Source organism: Rosa rugosa, chromosome 5 (genome assembly GCF_958449725.1).
Source record: "Rosa rugosa chromosome 5, drRosRugo1.1, whole genome shotgun sequence".
Lineage (NCBI taxonomy): Eukaryota > Viridiplantae > Streptophyta > Magnoliopsida > Rosales > Rosaceae > Rosa > Rosa rugosa.
The window spans coordinates 38814133-38837873 of NC_084824.1; the positions used below are offsets into that span (position 1 = coordinate 38814133).

The window sequence follows — 23741 nt, forward strand, 5'->3', positions numbered from 1 at the left end:
GCATTTGACTAACCGCCCGATATGCCAATTGATTTTCGTAGTTAGTTAGCATATATACTAATTCATCACAGCCACAAAAATATTTCTACACTAATATCCATAGTTAGTTAGCATCTAAGCATCATGAATCTCCTCCCAGTAACTGATCCATCTCCATCACCCCAGTAGCGTACTTGTATGCGCATAAACCTCATTTGTTTCTTGTTCAGCCTAAATTTCCAGAAGAAAAGAAACGGTAGGTTTCTGGCAAAACCGCAAAAGTACACAAATCTCACAAATTATTCACAACTCTATTGCTTTCCAAGAGCAGGAAATTGAAAGTCATATTTTCACAACTACAAAGTCCAAGAATTCCAATTATGCCAACTCCCTCATAACAAAGCTACAAATCAAGCAGATCTGACTTTCAATTTTCAGGAATAGGAGTTGAAAGGTTTTACTAGAACAATACTTTAGTGTCTTAGTAACCAAGAACATTGATTCTCGAAGAACATAATAAACACTAAAGCATTTCTGCTAAACCACATCAAACCAAGAACATGACAAACACCACTATTTCAATTTTGATTGAAGTTAAATAACAATAAGTACATAACAGGGGAAATTGAGAAACCAAGAACTGGGTTTCAGATTTCAGATTTTCAAACAGATTTGAGTTTTGAGAGAGAGAGAGAGGACAAGTCACTGACGGCCGATTGGGTTCAAGGAGAGGGCCGGATCAAAATTAGATTCGAGGATAAACTGAGAGAAGATTGATGTGTCGCCGGCCCACCGTGCCCGTGCAATCCACCGTCATCCGTGGAGGAGATTGGGGGAGAGTGAGTCTGAGAGTCAGAGATAGAGAATCTAAGATTCTGAGAGTCAGAGTCTCGTTTTGTGTTGAGACTTGAGTACGAAGTCGTCATTTTGACGATGACTAGAACGCCAAAACGCTCCAGCGCCCAATATCACACGCCTAGAAAGCCTAGTCGCCACCTAGGACTGCTTAAGCGGCCGCCAAGAAGCCCACCGCCTATCAGCATCGCCCAGGCCATAATTGAATAGGGGAGGCTGCGCCTAGGCTGCCACCTAGGCCCATTTTTAGAACATAATATATATATATATATATATATATATATATACAGCAAGGTTCCAAAGAGGACGTCCTTGCTATACATAATCTGCGGATGGGTCAATCTCTGTCGTCCATTTCTTTAAATGAAAAGCAACGGCTTGGATCGATCTCTTCCCAAAAACCCATCGCTCGTCGAAGTAGAAAACCAAAGTTGGACTGTAGACTCTCCACTTTGGTTGCATCGAAGGCTCTGGTTCTCTTTCTCCACCCAAAATCCAAAACTTCTCAACTCCAAATACCATAAACTCATCTCAGGTTGCAACAATCGTGCAACCGAAGCTTTCTTTTTTTCTTTTCTCTCATGAAAATTGTAGCTCTCTTATGGTCCCGACATCCCTTGGAGTTTTCGCGCCAAAAGTTGGAGACTTGGAAGCAGAGAAACACATCTAGAGTATGGATTCTCTCTCTTTTCTGATTTGTTTGATTGCCAATTACAAAATTTAGGGTTTTTTTTTTTCCATATTTGGGACTTTTCTTCTTTCTGTTTCTGGGTTTATTTTTTATTTTTTTTTTTTTTTCCGATTGTTGATCTTATGTGTGTTTTTCAGTTTCAAATAAATGGAGTCAGAGGATGATCAAGTTTATATTCCTCAAGTAAAGGCAGAGTTGTTCATCATCTCATTTAGCAGAATAATGTCTCAAACATATCAGTTCACTACCAGAAAACATGCTCTCTAAGGTAAGCTTTGAGTTTTCTGTATTTGGTATTTTTTAGATTTTGCATCTGATTTGGTCAGTTTAAGGGATATGGATTTTGTGGTGTGTTTGATTTGTTACGAAATAGCTATTGTGATTGGTTTTGAGTTTGTTGAGAAATAGCTACTGTGCTTGTGATTGATTTGTTGAGAAATAGCTAACGTGCTAAGCTTTGTATTGGGTTTGTACTTTTAGTGGTGATATATACATGTATCATGCTTTCTGTTTATGTTAGAGCTCGAGATGCAAGATATTGTACTTTTAATGGTATAATAACTCATTTCACAATTGATTCATCATGTTTTCTGGATGAAGTGATAGGTTTTATTCTTATGCAATCTTTACTGCAGTGGTATAAACTCCTTGCTTTAGACGATATTCGTATTCCCATGGTTCATCTTTCAGAATCTATATAAAGATCTGATTAATCTTTACGAAATGGAGCAAAAGAAATGTAGCTCCCAATAGATTTGCAAGATGGCCATTGCCTTTTCAAGGCACTCTGTTCAATTATCTAGTTTCAGTTTCCAGCTGAAATTTAATGAGCTCCTTTTGTTATGGTTTGTGTATCGACCTTTTTGGATTTCTACTACAAGATAGGTATAACCATGTGATTTTATTAATGTATATCTTATCTTGATGCAGGGGGCTCAGCTGAGAAAGCACATTGATGCAACACTAGGCAGTGGGAACCTAAGAGAATCAGTAAAGCTTCCAACTGGAGAAGATTTAAATGAGTGGCTTGCTGTCAACAGTAAATCTCTTTTTCATCATAATTTGAATTGTCTTTTAATTTGTTAGTTTGTTTGGTTTGATGAACTAGTATTTAGAGGGGAAATATGTTGGAGGCATAAGCAAGAGATGGCGACCCTTATACTACTTATTTTCATACAGCAGCAAATGGGAAGAGAAACTGATGTTTGAGTGGGAGGAGAGTAGTAATCAAGATCTGATTAAGCAGGAGATTATTGTTTGTTTAAAGAAGTTATACCTCCAGCAGAAGTGTTGCCTTCATGATGCATTTTTAATGGCTAGATATATTTCAAACAATTTTATAGACGTTTAGTGGTCAATAAGTAGTGGAAAAGGTCAGAGGTGAGTAGGAAAATTATGGAAAGTTGACTGACTTGCTGTCAATGCTGACGTGTTTGTTTATACAATTATTCATAACTACTGTGAAAGGCAAAAGGTGCTCAATTGTAATACATAAGATGCAGCAAAATGAAGCATCAAGGTCCTCCCATTTGCCTACTCAAAATCCATTTGATATTTGTCAGCAAATCTTCATGCTTTTTTCAGTGAAATTGTGAAATAGTAATTTTTTCTTCCAAAGTTCTTTTTATCTGTTGGCTTAGAGACTACTTTGTTGATTGATCAATGTTCCTTCTATGCCTGACTGTGCACTTAAGTCCAACTTCTAGTTTTATCAACTTTCTTTGTTTTTATTTGTACCATGACAGCTTCTGGATTTTGTGGTCTGTTTGATTCTGCAGGTTTTGGATGCACCGATCAGTTTATGGCAAGACGATTTTGTGGTCTCTTTGATTCTGCAGGTTTTGGAAGACATTTTGGATCATTTCAAGATTATATGGTAGAGTGAGGATCATAGTCAATTCATTATGTAATGGTTTCAATTGTGGATACTCAATTGTTGTTGATTTGTAATGATTCCAGAAAATGAGGAGTGGAATGACTTAATATGCAATGTTAGACTCAAAATGTTCCAATCTGGAGCAAAATGACTTAATATATTGTGTTAGACTCAAAATGTGGAGCAAAATGTGGAGCAAAATTACTTAATATGCAATGTTAGACTCAAAACCATGGCATCAGAAGTTCAAATCTGGAGCAAAATGACTTAAAATGCAATAAATCACAAGAAGTTCAAATCAGAAGTTCAATAAATCTCAAAATGTTCCAATCTGGAGCAAAATGACTTGATATGTTCCAATAAATCACAAGAAGTTCAATTCTATTGCCAAAGTAGACAACAACCACAACCAACAAAACAAAATGCTTCCAAAGCAAAGCCGATACAACCAACATTTCTAAATAGGATACAATATACAAAGACTAAAGCCATTTCATTCCTTCTATAATACTGTAAAGTACAACAAATGACACCTTCTCCAGCATAGCAAGAGCAAAGCTCTGTGATTCCAGAAAATGCACATTACATTCACATGTTCTATACACTGTGATTCCAGAAAATGCACATTACATTCACATTACATTTAGTGTTTACTACTACAAACATTCCACAAACATTCATCGAGTCATCTATTTCTTGCCTATCCCATTGTTTTTCATGCACCAACTCTTTAATTATAGTCTGAGAATGATATGTTTGTTCCTGCTAAGCTCCTCAAGTATATCCTCATAGAAATCCTGCACACAAAAATCACATCAAAAAATTTAACAATTTCAGTTAAAATCAAGGAGCAAAGCATCTTGCACAAAGCAGCCTACAGTTGCAACTCAGGAGAGTTCTGAATGGGATATCTAATTCTCATTTGTATGTGAAGTGATAAAACTTAATGATTACTGGCAAACTAGCAACTGAACAGTCAAAATTAATGCCCAATGAATGTCAAACATGCATTGTGGACCATGAATACTTGAAAAATAAACTAAAATCTAAGTGCCTATCAATGAAGAAAAGAAAATCAAAGTCAAATACCGATATGCTTTGCAAAGACTTAAATGGAAGATAACATGAACAGATCTTTAAAGATCACAACGTACTACCTTCATGGACAATGGCATGATCTTCTTGAAACAGACATCCACCGTCCCTGCTGTTCCAGAAAGACGAATAAGGGCAACTACTCCTTTTGGACCAAAATCATAGTATCTCCACTACTTTGTTCCAATCTGCAGATACACAGTATTTCAATACAAACCAACAAATTAAGTCACCACCAGAATTGAACACACCTATAATTTAATAAGCAAAAAGCTATAAGATTAAAATAAGGAAACCTATCCACTTCAAAACCCAACAATATATTAGACAGAAATAAAAGCCTTCAAATTAAAATACACAAAGTTGATGCTAACCCATGATTGATATATGCTGTTGACAATTACAAGCCTTAGCAGCGAAAACATAAACTTGATTCCAGAAAGTGTGACAAACATAGTAATAGCAAAACCCAATATCAAAATGAAGCTAAAGGCTCAATCTTTACATAAAAATGTGGGAACAGTTATATTCGCACTGATGAGGTGGGAAAAAAAAAAAAAAAGCTTCAGTTTGGCGGTGAGGTGGATCAAATTGCAAACCAAACCCAGATAGATAAACCCACATACCCACATTCATAGGCACCACCCAGAATTGCATGCACCGAAATTCAAAACCCGATCAATCACACCCAAAATTCAAGCTTACCTTCTCTTTTCTGTCTTCTCCCGAATGTCTTCTTCTTTCCCTTCTTCCTTTGCTCTCTTCGCTCTCGCTATCTGTCTCTATGGAGCGAAAAAACCCAGAAGCGAAAGATGAAAGTGGTGTAATCGATCAGAAGAAATTATTAAAAAAAGAAAAAAAAAAAAATAGATATACCCAGATTTGTGTTCTTCTCAGATGAACCCAAGAACCAAGATTCGCATTGTTCGTTCTCTTCCCGTCCCCATGTTCTTCCTCAAATCAAAACCCAAGAACCACCTTGATTCGCCATGTTCTTCCCTCTCTCTCGAATCAGTCGTCTCTTTCAGTTTCAGATTGGAAATCATATATATTTGTTGTTGGGTCTTCCGCTCCCATCGCCTCACTCTTCCCCCTCTCTTTATCTCTCTATCTCCGTATGCAAATGAAACCATCTGAGGCTCTGAGCTTCTCTCTATCTCTGTATCCAAACAGTAACCCCCTCGATCCAAGCCGTTGCTTTTCATTTAAAGAAACGGACGGCAGAGATTGACCCATCCGCATATTATGTATAGCAAGGACGTCCTCTTTGGAACCTTGCTGTATATATATATATATATATATATATATATATATATATATATATATATATATAGAGAGAGAGAGAGAGAGAGAGGACCCTTCTGGTGAGAGATCCCTTTTTTTGGCTATTCTAAGGGATTGGTTATTTGACTAACTTTTTCTTTTTGATCACTTATCAACATCTCTACCGTTCAATTATTAGGCCTATATGAATAGATCAATTATGTAAATTTTCAGCCAAATTGATATTAGTTAAGGCATTCAAAACTGTGATTTACAATTATAAACATGAAAAGGTTCAGTTTTGACAGATTTGGCTTATTAATAAAATGTTGAGTTCATTCAACTCCATTTGAGCTTTTCTTTTAGGAATGGACACTGGAGAACTTCAATGTCTCCCGTATAGTGTGACTACGCACACCATTCTCCGTCATAGACAATTATTCTTAGAGATGTTGCCTACATATTCCTATGTGACTATGATGACTGGGCCATCAAGTTTAGTTCAAGGACATGGAATGGCCCAATTCCTTTTGCCTAATGGCACCTTGATCACAGTCGCAGAAGCTCTCTATGCTCCTAGGGCAAATCAAATCCTATTGACCTTTTAAAGATATTCGAGCCAACGGATTCCATGCAGAAATGCATACTGAGAACGGAAAAAGGTTCTTTTGCATTACCTCTAATGATTACGGATAAAATTAAAGCGCATCTTAGAGAAGCTTATGTGTCAATCTAGTGGACTTTATGTCACTACTATTCGACCTATTGAATCCAATAACATAATGAGAGAAGATCTCTTGGATTCAGACACATATTGGCTTTGGCAGGACAAGTTATGTCATCCTCGTCGTGATATGATGGTCCGTCTAATAAAGACTTCACATTGACATCTTCTAGTGAAACAAAGCAAGAATCAGAAATTGATTCCTGAACCATGTGAGACAGCCGCTGCCATTCCTAGCCACACCACGGTCTACCGCCGGCCCCGGTAATGACGCAATGAGTGGTGTAATTATCACCAATTTTGCTTCCAACATCATTTCTAACACACAGGCCCAACCAAAATTCTCATTGGTTGCTTCTAAGGTCCCTCGCTAATTCTGCAAAGCATGTTCCTTAGGGAAATTAGGACCAAGACCGCCCTACGCAAATGATACGAAAGTTCTCATTCTATTCTTACATAGAATGCGAAGGGATTCTGTGGACCGATACAACCAACTTGCGGACTGTTTATGGTATTGATTGGTTGACGCGTAGACATGCTGGTCACATGTCGCGCTACTGTTCATTCCTAATGCTGCTTATGCTAAACTCTTAGCTCAGATCATAAGGCTACAGGCTCACTATCGGGATCATCCTATTCAGTCAACTCGACTTGACAATGTTGGAGAGTTTACATCGATGACTTTCGGTGATTATTGCTTATCATTGGGACTGATGTTGGACATCATATTCCCATGTACACACTCAAATGGTCTCGTGGAAGCCGGCATTAAACGACTACGATGGTAGCACGGATATTGGTAATGCGCACCAATCTTCCTATATCCACTTGGAGTTTTGCAATATTGCATGCAGCTATGCTAATTCGTTTACGACCCACCGCCACTCAATCTATCTCTTCATTACAGCTAGTTACTGGGTACAAGTATCTTGTACTTATGCATATTTGAGTGAGCGATTTATGTGCCAATTGCGCCGCCACAATGCACCAAGATGGGTCCTCACAGACGAATGGGTATATACGTTGGATTTGAAGCTCCAACGATCGTCCCCTAGTTAAATCCTTGTCAGGCGATCTCTTTATAGCTTGTTTTGTAGAATTGTCACTTTGATGAGACAGTATTCCCGTTGTTATAAGGAGATAATAATATAAATGTTTAACATGAACGACAGAAATTGTCGTGGCCTGTCCCTACTATGTCTCATCTCGATCCCCGCTAAAGTGATGAGATCACACAGAGGTAGGCATGGTGCAAGGCATCTCACAACGCCTTGGAATCAACTACGAGGAGCGTAATAGATGTCATTACACTCCACTACCTTGTCAGTTTGGTAGTTTCAGAATAACTGAACATGCAGCTTACACTCCACTATCTTTATGAAGATCTAGATACGGAATATACATGAAGGTTCTTGATAGACTTCATTTGCCCAAGTCAAGTAGCTTTCACTACAAAAAAGAATTATATTAGCTTCACCAATTTGCGTCGGCCTTTAATTGCCGTCGCCAATGCCTCCTCTTTTGCGACGGCAAAAACTGAGGGGTCGCGATTGTGGAAAATATTTGCGACCGTAACAACTGCCGTCGCCACTGGGCGTGGCAAACCCAAATGGTTTACTTCGGCAAGAGTTAGCCGTAGTAAAATACTAAAAGTTTCCGTCGCGTTTCTTCAATTCTTCCCGTGGTATGAAAACCACGACAGTCGCCCTCTGCTCAAAAAGAAGAAGAAAAAAAACTCTCTCAAAACGGAGGCCGATCTCTTCGTCTCTCTTGTCCTCCCTCTCTCTCCGTCATCGCAAATCCCATCTTCCTCCAATACTTCTGTCTAAGCTCTTCCTTATCGGCAAACCAGATTGGGGAAATCTTTTGGGGGTATCGTTCAGATCTAGATCCCTCACCTGCAAAAGAGTCAATTGGGTTGCATATCGTAAATGACGTCGGTGAGTCCGTTTCCGGGGAGCTCTAGCTGGCTGGAGACCAGAGCTAAGATGGGTTTCAGTTTAGGATTCTTGGTCGGCATCTTTGGAGTTCTAATTCTCTCTCATGCCGCTTAATCAACTGTTCAGTGTAAGCCCCTAAACTCCCAATATATACAAATAGATATATGAAATTGAATTTCAAAACAATAATTGTAGGGTTTCATTGTGATTGATAGTCAGATTGTTTTTTAGATTGGTTTCATTTGGTTACAGATAAGTTGATAATTGAAGATTATGGAGGAAGAGTTTTCAGGACCTCCAATCACTGTAAGATTAGGAATGCAGATTTAAATAGCTAAAATGGGTATGGTTTGGTTTTAATTGTTGACCTATCTGAAAGTGAATTACTGGAATACAGGTGGTCGCAGAATTGGTTCGAGGGTTAGTGTTGAGTTTGCGGGCATGACTCACTTTTATGGGTCTGGTTTCTATTTTCGCAGGTTTCTGTCCTCTGTCTTCTTTTAATTAATTAGCATAGCAAATGATCTCCAAAATCCCTAAAAATTTACCGGTATCCAGTTTAGTATGTTAGCTTAGTGTCTATAAAATTTCATTGATATCTGAGTAGTTTAGGTTAGGTTTTTATTATCGTTTTGGTTTCCGGTCAGAGTAGTTAATCTGTTTTATGTTCATTAGTTTAGTTGTTATTCAATCTTCGTTTTGGTTTCAGAACTTGTTGTAGCAGTGTAAGACAAAGTTATGCTTGACCAATGTGAAGGATTGTTGGCTTCAGCAGTAGCTATGCAGGTATAATAATGTGGCCATATGTATTAACAAACTGTGAAAATACTTTACTTTCTTTAGTAACTCAGTCTTTAATTAGTTTTTGAATTCTAGCTTGTATATATATTCATAAGTTGAAACTATGAATGACTAATGGGATCAATAATAAGATGAATAGATAGCACAATCTCGACATGCATAATACATGAATTGTTAGTCCAAAGGGAACTAACATTTTGTTTCTCCTAATTAGTTTGAGCCATTATCTAGAATAGATCTATTTTTTCAGTTGTCCTAATAAGGGACTTCGATTTATCATACCCTCTCCAATTGAATTTCTGTATTCAAGTTTTTTGTAGCTGGAAATTCCTAGAACAAATGTGTCTTCTGAGGAGAAGCATGATTTTGGTTTTTGTTGAAGAAAGAAGAAGAAAAAAAAAAGGTAGTCTATAGTGAAGAATCAGGACTTTATATTTTGCAAATTCTCATTGTTAAAACCCAGTAGTTATTTGAGTTTTGATCATTCTGTTTGACATTATGGCTCCCCAGTTCATGTTTCTCATTGGTAAACCTCCCATTGTCATGTGAATGCTATTATCGTCATTTAATGTTTATCTACATTCTGTAAAAAGGTATAGTTGAAGAAATGCTTTAACTTTCAGGATTCTATGTACTATGTATATATATATTTCAAAACTTGAACTCATCTAGCAAATCCAGGTTTTCCTGTTTCTCTGTGTTGGCTCTAATTTTCTTAAACCTGCCAGATTATGTATAATAATATTGAAGACCAATTGAGAATGTCAAAGTAGAGTGAATATTATGTTATTACAGTAAAAGAATAAGAAAGCCTAATGAAAATACATAATTGTTTGTGTTTTCCTGGATTGATTATTGGGTAGAATGTTACATATTGTTTCAATTTGGGTTTCAAAATTTCAATCCTCACCCCCCCCCCCCCCCCCAAAAAAAAAAAAAAACAAAAAAACCACACATTAATCTTGCTGTATAAAGTTTGTACTCAAGTTAATTTATGTAGTTTTATACTTAATTTCAAGATTTATTTATTATTCTGTTTTTCCTTTGCAGAGTTTATGCAAAAAAATCAGGGCTCCATTTTCTGGCCGTTGTTCCTTTGCTGTTTTTTGCTACTGTCTTGATCCATTACTTTTATTCAGGTACAGAGTGTAAAGTTTTATTATGTGCTTTTCGTATTCAATTTATAGTTTGTGTAACCATGGTGATGTTGAATTGTCTAACTGTCTTCATTTGATTGTGTAGATTCTGTGAACAACGTGCTATTGAATTTTCCATCTGCTATAGATTCAGGTATGGCAGAAAAGAGTGGAAAAATGAAAATGACGACATACTTACAAGCTGATAATGGAGAAGGTCAAGATACTCAAAAAGAAACACACAGAGTGTGTAATGACCAAACTATTGGTGCTGTTTCTAATAAAGACACAGGTTATCAACTTAGATCAAGAAGATGGAAACGAAGTAAGCATTTATTACCGCTTTTGTGATTAGTTATGTGTCTTAAAGTAAAATCACAGTATTGATCAATATGTAAAAGTGTGTTTACAAAGAATAATTCTTCAATACAGTGATGGCGGCAAACACTGAAAAACCAGAAATGGAGATGGTTTCACAAGATGATCATGAAGAAAGAGCATATACTGAAAGAAAAAGACAGAGAATGTATAGTGATCAACCTCCTGCTACTGTTCTTAATATGAACAAACATGGTCAAATTAGATCGAAGAGGTGGAAACAAAGTAAGCATGTATTATTAGTGTTACAATGTCTCTGTAATTGAATCATTCTGGTAAAATGTGTTTTCTGGTTGCAGGGGTGGAGATCATGTGCAGTGACCACGCTGAGTAGAAATGGTAGTGATTTGACAGCTACAACCATTGGTAAAGCACGTTGGCAGGAACTTGACCATGTTGTGGAAGAACTGGAGAAAATTGTTGTTGTCAATCTTCAGCACCGATCAATATCTCATTGGAAATGTGCAGAAATCATCACTAATATTAGAGAAGGTGTTGTACTGTGTTTTGCCAAGTACTTAGAAAGCATTCCTTATTTTCTTTTGTTCTCTGGTTGATGACAAGTGTTGTTCAATTGATCAAACAGGGTTATCAGCTATATATGTATTTGAATCTGGTATTCATGTTTTGGTGCATTTTATATAAAATTTATTATTTGGCTTCTTTTGCTCCAAAAATAAAAATCTGGTATGCAAAATTGCATGCCAGGTTTTTTTTTAATCAATAATATGCATTTTGCGACGGCAACAGTGCCGTCGCCATTGCTATTTGCGACGGCGTAAAGACCGTCGCTAAAGTTCATGCGACGGCCAAATTGCCGTCGCAAATAGCAATGGCGACGCCACCAACGACATCGGCGACATTGCCGTCGCCTAGCCGTCGCCATTGGTCATTGGCGACGGCAATTTGGCTTTCGGCGACGGCCTTGCGCCGTGGCAAATTGAATTTTTTTTTGTAGTGTTTAGATCACGGAGCCCATTTATAATAAGGTTGAAACGCTTACTAAGTGACTACTTGATTGGGAAGGGATATGTCAGTGATGAACTATGCCTACACGTATCAATGACAAGTTTTGGATTTTATCGAGATTCATGTTGTTGACATGAACTTCATTGGAAGCCCTTAAGAAGTTAAAGGAAACCACTGAACACTTGAAATCCGAGTTTAAGATGAATGATCTTGGGAGAACACGGTTCTGTCTCGGTTTGGAACTTGAGCACCGTGTTGATGGTATCCTAATTCAACAGTCAGCTTATACCCAAAAGATACTTAGGAGTTTCAATATAGATAAAGTTAAGCCTACAAGCACCCCCATGGTCGTTTGTAGTCTTGATCCTAAAAAGGATCAATTTCATCCTAAAAGATTATGACAAAGATATGCTACAGGCAGAAGTGCACTACCTAAGTGCAATAGGCGCATTATTTTACTTAGCTCAATGCACAAGACCAGACATCTTATTTGCAGTGAACTTGTTAGCTAGATATAGCTCTATTTGATTGGTTCAGATTTGGAGAATTGAAGAAGCCAGTTTTGAAAATCTCATAAACGATTTTTTAAAGCATCTCCTATAGGATAGTATGAAAGAATACTTAGAGTACATGAAACTTGTAATATAAGAAAACTAGCATAGATATTAGATCAAATGTACATAAGAATAAGAAGCAAGTTTCATGAACTGATGATAAGAGCATTTTAATGCGACGTTTTAACTGTTATTTCCCTATATTTTCTGCGTTATTTCCTTAATAAAACTCTGTTTAGGAAAGTTTCCATTCTTCGAGTGGGAAAGTTCCTAATTGTAGAAAGTTTCCGTTTTGTAGTTTCTATTTTCCATTTCTAGCAAGTTTCCCTTTTAGTTTAGGAAGTTTCCATTTCTTGTTTTCAGAAAGTTTCTACTTGTATTAATAGTTCCTATCTTCAGGTTCTTGAAAATAAATGAGCTGAAATAAGCTCATAAATGGAAGGAGGAGCTCGTGAACGTTGGAGATTTAAATGTGTTTTGCCGTCCAAAGCAAAGAGAGAAAGAAGGAGTTGGTGTGAAAAATTAAAGAGGAAATCAAGGGAGAGAATCAAGGAAGAGTTTTAAAAGGAAAATATATTTTCCTTGGGGATTAAATTTGCCGTGAATTATGAAGAGAGAAACAATGTGACAACGTGGAAATTAAAGATGATTGATTGAGGATTTCAAGTGGAGATTTTCTTGGGAGATTTTTAAGGAAGGAACATATTCTTGGAGAGTTAATTTTGTGTGATTAACGTAAAAAGGGAGAGAGGATATGTGATGCCAACGTAAAAATCAGAAAATAATGAAGGAGATGACGCCAAGAGAATCAAGGGAGAGTTTTAAGGAAGGATAAAGGTTCAAAACAAGGCTAGCTAGGTTCATTCCCTACTTTCTCTAAATTCATTTTGGCCGAAATTGGCGAAGCAAATCAGCATTTATTCATGATATTTCGGCAACTTCTCTCTCCTAAGATATTCTTGGCCGAAATTAATGAGAAAAAAATCAGAAAATCCTTATTTAATTTCGGCAAGGATATATATTAAAGGAATTTAGGGAATTAATGTAGGGTTTTGATTGGTGGGATGACACACTAAAGCTTACTTGGCATTCTACGATTGGTTGGACCACATCACAAAGCTTACTTGGCGAGCTATCATTGGTCGAAGCTATGTGGAAAATTCTGATTGATTGGAGAGCCTTGGCCGTCCCCTATATATACCTCCTATTCTTGACGTTAAAGAGGTTCCAAACTCCATAATTTTCAGAAATACTCTCTCCATAAACGTCCTCTCCTCCATTCTCTAGTTCAGGTTCTACAATTTCAAGCAAGGGAGGAAGAAGGAAGAAGAAGCCGTGAGCATCCCCTCCATAATCCACCTTGAAGCCGTGAGCTTTGAAGATTGCTTCCAAGATTCAGAGTTCATCAATTCGAGTTCATCATCACCATCTCCATTCACGGTGTAATTCGACCTTCAACCTTGTAACCTCTTTCGGTTTTCCTTGTTTGAATTTGTATGATTCTGTTCTAGTTAACATAACATTTGAAACAAGATTTTAATTTCGAATTCCATGATTGAATAAATTTCAGATTCTTATTATTGTGATTCTTAAGTTGCTTATGTGAGAATGTTTAATTGAATTTGCTTAATTGATATCTCTTGTATGTTTATTCTAATTGGTGGCCAACTTTTAGGGTTTATGTATGAGTGGTGCTAGATATTAAGAACATGATTCAACTTATTGTTTTGTGAACTTAAAATCAAGAGTAGTAAAGGTTTTGGACAAAAATCGAGTTTAATTAAAAAGGATTGCAATTAGGTGAACTTTTTCATACTAAGTTGCATGCGCACTTGAGTTGATAGCCTTTCTATGTGTTTCATGCGTCTAACATGTTATGATTATCTAGCTTTCTAGAGCTTAAATGTATGTTTGATAGGATTAGTCTTTGTGCTTTCACTTAGGCTAATTAGCATTGAAAAGTAAAATATGGAAAATTATTTGCTTTGAATATTTCACATGATCAACTCCTTCTCATGACTTAAGATGAACAATAATAGGGTTGAGTCGAATTTGATTATGAATTTGGTTTTGATATTTGTTTCATATGTTCCATTCTTGTATAAGTGTTTGTATAGTTTTATTTGTTTTAATTATTTTAATTTTCGAAAACCAAATCTTAAAAATCCCCCTTAATTTCGTAAATTTGTAGATACTTGTAAATATTATACTTTGTTTTAATTTTAATTCTTTATTTGTTTGACAATGACAGGTGTACCCTCAATCCCCGGAATAAAACGATCTCTACTTGCTTATACTACTAATGATATTTTTAGGGTTAAATTATGTGCTTACTTTGAGCATATCAACTGACTCAGTTGGTTGGTGTTAGAATCCATTCGATCTTCTCCTAGATCCACATTGAAACTCTCTGATTGCTTGATGCGACAAAACAAAAATGAGAATGTTGTTGTGTTCTAGCAGGGATCATGTCACGCCCCTGATTTTTAACATAAATAAAAATCGATATATAATCTCATAATTATACATGCGTGATCGTTCAGTCATCAATACAAAATACCTGGAAACTTTTTCCTTTTTAAATCAAGTACATACTGATGCCCTGAACCCTCAAAATTAATATACACTCGCTCCACAGAGTTATATATTACACAAGCTTACGAATTAAATTGTCAACAACAAAATAAAACGTAAATGCTCCTCAGAGCTCACTACAAGCGGAAGTCTTTATAACGGTAAAGTCACCAAATTGGCTTCCTACCGTAAAGCTGCAAACACGCCACCTCAACTTCAGCCACGATTACCCTGACCTGCAGGATTAACCCCTACACTGTTTGAATGGTGTACCGGGTTGCCACACAACAAACCCGGTAAGCTTTTGCAAGCCCGTATGAGTATCTCCAAACCATACATGCACAACTCGCCCAACGAGGAAACCCATCAACTCGTAAAAGGAACACACACCCTGTTTTCCCAAAACAACCCATTCTCTTCCCAAAAGAAACAACTCGAGTCACCCCGTGACTAAAATCATATCAATTGAAAACTCTAACAATTCAATATGATAAACAAGTCCTCCCCCGACATTTAAAAGAAAGAATCCCCGAAACTCCCTTTTAAAAACACATTCTCAAATCAACACAAGTCACCCCGTGACAAAATCATAATAATTGAAACTCTGACAATTAAATATGATACACAAGTCCTCCCAGAACATTTAAAAGAAAGAATCCCCAAAACTCCCTTTTAAAAACACATTCTCAAATCAACACAAGTCACCCCATGACAAAATCATAATAATTGAAACTCTGACAATTAAATATGATACACAAGTCCTCCCAGGACATTTAAAAGAAAGAATCCCCGAAACTCCTTTTTAAAAACACATTCTCAAATCAACACAAGTCACCCCGTGACAAAATCATAATAATTGAAACTCTGACAATTAAATATGATACACAAGTCCTCCCAGGACATTTAAAAGAAAGAATCCCTGAAACTCTCTTTTAAAAATACGTACTCATGAGCATCAGATAGCTCCCCGCTACCCCCCATGATGTACCATGGCAACAGACTAGAGCTCTAACTGATCGTATCCACTCACCCGACCAAAGGTGTGGAGTCCCGATATATTTGCCTGAGGTTACTCCCAGCAACCTCGAATCCTCAGACCTCCCCGGTCATCAGATCAACACATTTCAAAGCGGTCACTCAGGACCAAAAGTTACTCAACTCTCAAAAGGAGATGTCACCCCGTGACCTCCGATCATCCGACCTCCCCGGTCGTCAAATCAAAACATTTCAAAACGGTCACTCAGGACCCAAAAGTTACTCAACTCTCAAAAGGAGATGTCACCCCGTGACCTTCGATCATCAAGACCTCTCCGGTCGTCAAATCAAAACATTAAATCAACTCAAAAGGAGAAATCACCACTTGTGACTCTCAGATCTTCCGACCCCCGGTCGTTAGATCAAAACATTCAAATCACATCAAAGCAACTCACACCAAATCTTGACACTTTTCAAAACAATAGAAATTCCCAATTCCTACACAATGTTTCCCGAAAAGTCAAGCCTCAAAACAATAGAATGAAACCCATGAATACCTATTGCTTAATTCACCCATCAACCCACAAGAATATACATATTTCACGTAAATATATATATACGTAGTCATCTGCTCAGGAATGCCTACTAATACCAACTATAGTTTGCAGTTAACTAAATAACTCTCAAAACAGCAATGGTAACTCCGTTCGTGAATGAACGTAGTGAGATTATTCACCTCGAAACTCCCGCTGCGTCTTCAATATAGAACAAAGCAGCCAAACCACAAAACAATCGTCCAAGAATACTTCCCAAGTACCTAATCACATACTGTTTCAACTTAGTAACGATTCACAAACGATTTAAGTTCGAAACCCCTGTTTTGAACTAAAATCCCCAAAGTCGCGCCAATCGAGGCGAAACCACATCCGAGACCTCCCAAAGTCTCCGAAATACATCCATGATCGATACGTCCCAACCACAAGTCGATCGGACGATCGGATCCTCACAGATCGAATAAATCAACTGGTATGAAACCGTAAAAATCATAACAATTTCATACGAACTCCAAAATATGCGTATTATAGATCAAAACGCTCGTATCGACGAGTAGAAGACATATAACACCAGATCAGTCTCATACATGGCCGGAACACCGCCACAGGCAATGGCGCACCTCCGCCGGCCAAAACTCAATATTTCCCAAAACTCCCAACATCAAAAAGCTTCATCTAAGCATGCTTGTGAATTTTCATAACGAGCTCGAAGTCAGAAAACAAGAATAAGGGATCGAAAACTACCTCACAAGCTTTGAATTTTTGCTCCAATTGAGTTGAACCGATTTCCACGTAAATCGATCCAAACAAACACCATAGATCGACTCAGACGACCCCCACGAAGCCAATGAAGGAAACTTGAAGCCGTGCCGTCGCCGGAGCTGCGTTTTCCTGTCGATTCGAAAAACCTCAAGCTGCACCGCCTTCTACCGTCGCCACCACCGAGAATCGGCGCTAGAGGACACCACAGGGACGACCAGACGGAGGAGACGATCCAATCTGGAAAGTTTCGTCGCCGGAGACCGCCGGAAAAGCCGGGTCGGATCTCCGGGTTCGGGTCGGGTCAGTCAGATTATTTCGTTTCTGAAGGTGCAGCCGAGAGAGAAGAGAGAGGAAGAGAGTTTCCATAAAAGGAAACCAAATGAAAATAGTAAGTTTCTCCTTCGAGAAACTTCTATTTATACCAAAATGGAATCTTCTTCCAATGGCCATAACTTTTTCATACGAACTCCGATTCTCGCGTTCCGCATGTCCACGAACTCGTATTGACGCGCTCTACAACTTTTGTGAAGGAAGTTTTCGGAGAATCCATACGAATAAAAAGTCAACCTTTGCAACCCCCCTAAATCCACTCTTTTCGAATAAAAATTCGTCCGAAACACTTTAGCTTCATCCACGAGCCACGAAATCATCCAATAACCACAATTTAGAGTCCGGAAATCCTCGAAAAATAAATACGAATTTCCGGGGCATCACAGATCAAAATTAGAATTGAAATACATACTTAAAATTTATTTGGAAGAAGAAGAGTAGAAGATGAAGGCTTTTTGGAAGAAGAATATTAGAAGACTAGAAGACGAATTCCTCGATGTCTCGGCGAGATGGCTGCAAATCGTAGTAGCAGTGTCGCACTGAGGGAGTGAGGTCTGAGAGTTCGACTTCAGGTAATTGGGTGGGCTTAACCAAGAGACAATACATTTACAATAACAAAAAATAGCATATATATAGTTTTTTTTTTTCATCCCACAATTCAAGCCCTACCAAGAAAGGCTTGGATCCGCCCCTGCGCTACATCTTTTGGAACTCCAACCAAAACCCAAATCAGAAGTTCTGTTGCCCAAATATGAAACCCCAAGTTTTTAAATCACACACATAAACTTGAAATCGAAATGAATACTAGGACATACCTAAGTTTCTAAAATTTTATTGACCCAAGCTGAAAGAGAAATTGAATTGAGAGATTGAAAATAAAAAAAGAGAAACTAGCTTTTCTTCACCAGAATTCTCCTGTAGTAGCTCAGTTGAAGAGAGGATGAAGAGTATCTCTTCCCAATCTGAAAAACAAAAATATAAAAAACCCTAAAATCAAAATTTGGAAAATATGGAAATCCAAAGATGGTAGAATGGGGCGAAAAGACCAAATCTAGAGAAGGAGAAAAGGGAATTACCTTGGTGGTGATGTTGCTTAGAACCAAAAGTTTGAGCTTCTCCCTTTTTGGTTTGCAGGTGATGAGGGGAGATGAGAGGGGAAATGTGTCAGCCTCTAAGAGATAGACAGAAAAAGAAGAGGGATGAAAAGGCAGAGTTATTATGTGTAAGTGATAGGAAAGCTATTTTGTCCAAGTGGGGAGACAAAGTCACCCTAATGAAACTGTCAAAGCCCGGCATTTGTTTTTTTTTTCAATTTTGTATTCACGAATCATACAACACAAAAATAAGTTGCGGTTGTCTGATAATGTACATATTAAATTTGAGTTAAGGGAGCAAGGAGGGAGAATTCCCACCTGTGTGCAATCAAAGTAGCAGTTTTGGCGCTAGGGACAAACATTTCTCATTTAGACAACACAAATTACGTATTTGTGTTGTATGAGCTTACAGTCATCACACATATGTCGATAAAAATTTGTAGGCTTTGGGGGCATAAGTGATATTTGGGGCCAAATCCAAACTTTCCCAAATTATCTTCCTTGATCACACAACACAAAAGTAAAAAACTGTCGTATGAAATTTTATAAGTTACACTCAAACAACAGATATAGTTATTCTGTTGTACAATGTAGTATAAATTTATAGCCAAATTTGAGCAAGCTAGGAGGGCTGCCGCTCATTTTTTTTTCATTCACACAATAGACCATTCTTGTAAGTGTTGTGCAATGACCTTCTAGCTAAAAACTTCTTAATTTCAACAGCCTTATACGACGTAAGTTCAATAGTTAATAACCATAAAAGTTCAATAGTTAATATTAAGTTTAAACCCTTAATATTAAGTTCAATAGTTAATAACCATAAATGGTAACCATTTGAACATTACTGAAGGAGATATTCAAAATAATTATTTTAGTAAAATACAAAAAATAGAAAAACATAAATACAATATTTTTTTTCTAAAGAAGTGGGTGATAATTAATGGGCTTTCACCAATCACACGCGCATCGCATTGATGTAAGACTAATTATTATCAAGTGAGAATGACATTATAATATTTGTCAAAACACCTTGAGGAAACAAAATTACTTCTAATAATAGTATAATATACATATTATAGATCCAAACAAGAAATACCAAAAACACATTCTTTTTTTTGAATCAATCCATCAATGATTGTATTACTCAATGCTCAAGCCAGAATAATCATTACATACCCCTCCGCTACCATTTAAAGATAGACAAGAGGTTGTGAGGATAACACATGGTACATAGTGCTAGACCATTCATTAGACATCTGGTGATGACTTATTAAAGCAAACCTATTAACTATGATAAAACTAGGACATAGTAATAGGCATAGTTCAAAATTAAAAACTAGACTTTCTCCTTGCCCTTTATGCTAGGGCTAGGAGATTTCTTCGAGTACAAGACACTCAAAACTTCTTCCGCAGGGACCTTCTTTGCTTTAGATGGATTTTTGTTTTTTGAGCCTAGAGGTCGGCCCCTCTTCTTCTGGCTGCTGCTTTGCTCCATTTTGGCAGCTTCACTTGGCATTGCTGCAAGAGGCCTCATCACTTCTTTTGGTATCAGCATGCCTCCTGCTGGAGTCTCAATGAGTCCCAAAGATTTGGCAGTAAACTTTGAAGGAAACTCGGGTACCTTGACTTTCTTTGTTGCAGCATCACTAGCTTGCTTTGTTGTTCTGCAGCTCATCAAAGAAGAACTTGAGCTTTTTCGGGGATGTGAACGGGGATGCAGGTCTATTCCTCTTCACAGTGTGTTGCTTGTTGTCTACCGGTACCAGTGCAAAGGTCTAATTCCCTTCATCTTCCTCGTGCTGCATGTCATGACGCAATTGTGCATGCTTGATGACAATAGGTCGGCGGCCTTTAGGGGTGTCCATGTGCCAACAGGTTCCTAGCAACCAGAAGCACAAGCATTTGTGTTCCCTAAAACTTAAACATACCATTAGTAAAAAGAGGCTCCTTGAAGCTAGTAAAAGGGCTCACCAGATCCAAACTTGGAGGAGCAGCTGTGGCTGGATCAGTTTTGGGTGGAGTAGCAACTAAACAAGTCCCATTTTCATGGAAGATGAGATTGCATTTGCGGCATCTTCCAATTAGGTTTTCAAAGAAGAAAGCAATTTCTTCAATCACACATGGAGCCAGCTTGAGAGTCTTCTTGAGAATGAAGGGTTTTGTGATATCATGGGTGACATGAACTCGGATTTTTCCGGTTGTGTCAAACAGCTTCTGATGGAGTTTCAGAAAACGACCCGCAATGGAAGCGACATTGATAATAGTTTCTTTGACCTCCAAGCCGGTGGGATGTTTGTTATCTTCACCGAGAAGAACAGTGTTTCCATCTTGATAGCCTGAAGCGAGGACAGCCCATCATAATCCTATAATATCACCGGGGCTTTGTTGAAATACCATGGTCCACCCTTGAGTACCTTGTTCTTGTCCTTCCTGAGATCGAAGGAGATCACAAAACGATTCTGGGGTCTGTCTTGGATCTTGAAGCTTTTCTCCAATACCTAGATGCATTGGAAATGCCTCTGAAGATCGACGCCACCGAAGGGTTTCGCCATTAAGGGTCGTGCTAACAGGTAGGCCTGGGATCCTCGCCTCACACCGGCTCCTGCCATGAGAAAAAGATCCACCATGTCGCTGCCGGCGAGGGCCAGAGACGCAGCAAAACTGGCGGTTACGTCATCAATGGCTGACGTACATGATCAGAGGAGGTCGTACTGCAGCAGAATGCCTTAGGGTTTTTTTATGACTTTAGGGCGCTCTGTTTATACTAAAAACACTTGATTGTTTGGAGATTGGCGCTATATAAATAATGCTCTAAGGAGTTGCCAAAATCAGTTTAGCATCCCAAATGAGATTTTACCATTTAAATGTAGGCCGGGTCATATATACAAATGATAGGGTTGCACTAGGTTCATCACATATTTTTCATCAAAAAAAAAAAAAAAATCGCTTTTATTCACTGGGGTGAGGAGTCGAGTTTGAGTTCGGGTCCGAGCAGATTCAGACCATTGGGTTTTGGGTCTATGGGGTGGGATGGCTCAGAGGCGTCAACAGCCATTTTGGTCGTGCCTGCTGGCCAAAGAATGGCTGGGTTTTTTTAATCGGGTGGCACGTTCAACGAAATCTTGTTGCCGCGGCTCTCAAACGTACGCCAGCCACGGCGGCGATTTTAGTGGACCACACTAGCTAGAATGTGAAATGGAGTGGTACTTCGCTGACTTGTTGCCTTGGTGATCAAGCTTTTGGACTTGTAGTGCCCCATGCAAGTCTTGCATTCCACGTCTCCTGTCGACACTAAGAGAGTAGCAAAAACAATATTTTCTTCTTCAGCTCCCATTGATTTTACTATTTTAGTCCTCGCTATAAACTTTGCAGTTAAAAGAACTAGTTTGCTCCCAAATTGGTCTACTCAATCTGCTCTAGTAGTTGCTTAACTCAGTAAGCCTCCGATTTTTTTTTTTTTTTCCCTCCGATTTTGACTACGAGTAGTTGCATTATTTTTCCACACTAAACAAAAACAATATTATTAGTATGCATAATTAAGCATGGCTGCTGTACGCGTAGCTCCAGATACATTATTTATATTTGTGTGCTCCCCACGGTGTAGGGACCTAGGAGCAACCCACAATAATGTTGGAAGGTGCCAAAGACCATTTTAGATAAGAAAAGCTGGGCCCAATTAGCACTGGATGTCTGGATCAAGGTTTTAAATATCGGTATCTTCATATCTATCAGTAATTTGAAAAAGGGAGGTATCGGAGATATCGAAAATATATCGGGGATAGAGGAGAAAATATATTGTTTTTGAAAAAAGTCAATTTATTAGAAATTTAGAATTACATATAAATACATATGAATGTCAACTTCATCTACATCCAAAAACAGACTCTAGGCAGTTGAAAAGCCGCTCCTTGGTCTACGAAAATGCAATAATCAGACCAAGACATATGACCCATATAGTGCGAATTGTAGTATTGAACATGATAGTTATAGATCTCTTTAGAGCTGCCGACTGTTTCCCTTATAAGGGGATAATAAGGATAAACACAACTGGATGACTGATCATATACTTCTCCATATTGATTATATTCATAAGCATCATAACCAAATTAATTGTTGCCTTCATGAGATTCATTTGAGATCCCACTGCGCTCTGTGCCTAATCTGATAAAGTCAAAACTTAAAGCAATTGAAGAAACATCAGATGAGGTACTTTGATCATCAGTTGCACCTCTAGTCCTCCTCCCATATCGGGTTTTATCTTTAGCACTATGACCAGCTGTTCTCACTCCGTGGTCTTCATCTTGGGTGGTATGATCAAAATTACCTTCACAGGTAAATTGGTTTAATCCTCCATCCACAGAAGATTGTCCATATTCATATCTTTCACCTCCACCACATGTTCCGCTTCCACCCTCTCCACCATCATCAGACCTATCTGGAGTTGCTGTACCACCCCACGCATTATCACTATCTGAATTATCTTCTGGGTATTTAACAACTTCTTCAGATAAGACTCTCTCTACGTTGATTCCAGCATTAGTTGCAGTTTCTACAACTTGTGGAAGAGGTCTTCCAGCTTCATCATCGAGGTGTGCAGGCATAATCCAATCATGAAGTGGATCAATGCCATTATCAAGCGGCTCGTTTGCAACATGAAGTAGATCTATATAGTTGTTTTCATTGACCACATTATTCTTTGCATGTCTATCTCGCAGCCGCAGCTTTATGTTGTTGTAGTAGTATAGAAGCTTTTCCAACTTCTGATATGCCAAATGGTTCCTTTGCTGGGTATGAATAATAGCAAATGTACTCCAATTTCTCTCACACACAGAAGAAGAAGCCGTTTGTGTTAAAATACGCATTGCAATTTTTTGTATGTTTGGTGTAGAATATCCACATTGTGACCACCAATCAGCTGTAAATGAACTACAATGAGTTACTATTATAGTAGATCAACATTTTCTATTAAAGAAATTATATATGTGTGTGTGTGTGTGTTTTAATGTATACATATACCACAAACCTGTTTTTCTGATTTCTCTTGTTTTTCTTGCCATGGTTGAGCCAAATGATTCATTTGCATCTCTAAAGCATACAATTTGCATTAACCATTTGAAAATTGGTCATTTATAATCCCAAACTTTTTTAAGGTTGTCATCAATAAGAAGTTACCTCATCCACAAACGTATCC

General features: G+C 37.9%; 1 protein-coding gene and 2 long non-coding RNA genes across 6 annotated transcripts; 2 read left to right on the forward strand and 1 right to left on the reverse strand.

The window, feature by feature from the left end:
- The first annotated feature begins 1105 nt into the window (after nucleotides 1–1105).
- On the forward strand, nucleotides 1106–3557 carry LOC133712563 (MOB kinase activator-like 1B). Of its 3 annotated transcripts, XR_009847477.1 has the most exons (5): nucleotides 1106–1505; nucleotides 1663–1793; nucleotides 2456–2564; nucleotides 2705–3303; nucleotides 3364–3557. XR_009847477.1 is itself a non-coding variant. In XM_062138666.1 (4 exons), the coding sequence occupies exons 2-4, from the start codon at nucleotides 1782–1784 to the stop codon at nucleotides 3408–3410; spliced, it is 228 nt and encodes a 75-aa protein (XP_061994650.1). In that variant the 5' UTR covers nucleotides 1106–1505; nucleotides 1663–1781; the 3' UTR covers nucleotides 3411–3557. The 3 variants fall into 3 exon arrangements, 1 of the variants encoding a protein (XP_061994650.1); XR_009847476.1 differs by lacking the exon at nucleotides 2705–3303; XM_062138666.1 differs by lacking the exon at nucleotides 2705–3303 and having other exon boundaries at nucleotides 3304–3557.
- A 253-nt stretch (nucleotides 3558–3810) lies between these two features.
- Nucleotides 3811–5784, reverse strand: LOC133712443 (uncharacterized). Its single transcript, XR_009847405.1, has 4 exons — nucleotides 5373–5784; nucleotides 5202–5278; nucleotides 4559–4684; nucleotides 3811–4198 (listed from the first exon to the last, which is right to left on the reverse strand). It is a non-coding gene; the product is annotated as an uncharacterized LOC133712443 (long non-coding RNA).
- A 2197-nt stretch (nucleotides 5785–7981) lies between these two features.
- On the forward strand, nucleotides 7982–11399 carry LOC133710486 (uncharacterized). Of its 2 annotated transcripts, none has more exons than XR_009846708.1 (8): nucleotides 7982–8550; nucleotides 8655–8729; nucleotides 8821–8902; nucleotides 9133–9209; nucleotides 10275–10363; nucleotides 10467–10685; nucleotides 10793–10963; nucleotides 11038–11399. It is a non-coding gene; the product is annotated as an uncharacterized LOC133710486 (long non-coding RNA). The 2 variants fall into 2 exon arrangements; XR_009846707.1 differs by having other exon boundaries at nucleotides 7983–8550; nucleotides 8676–8729.
- The last annotated feature ends 12342 nt before the right edge of the window (nucleotides 11400–23741 follow it).

What these genes read in the sequence shown, in the direction of transcription:
- LOC133712563 (XM_062138666.1), top strand. An exon ending in TGAGTGGCTTGCTGTCAACA is followed by an intron (nt 2,565 to 3,303) that starts GTAAATCTCTTT and finishes TTGATTCTGCAG; the next exon opens with GTTTTGGATGCACCGATCAG.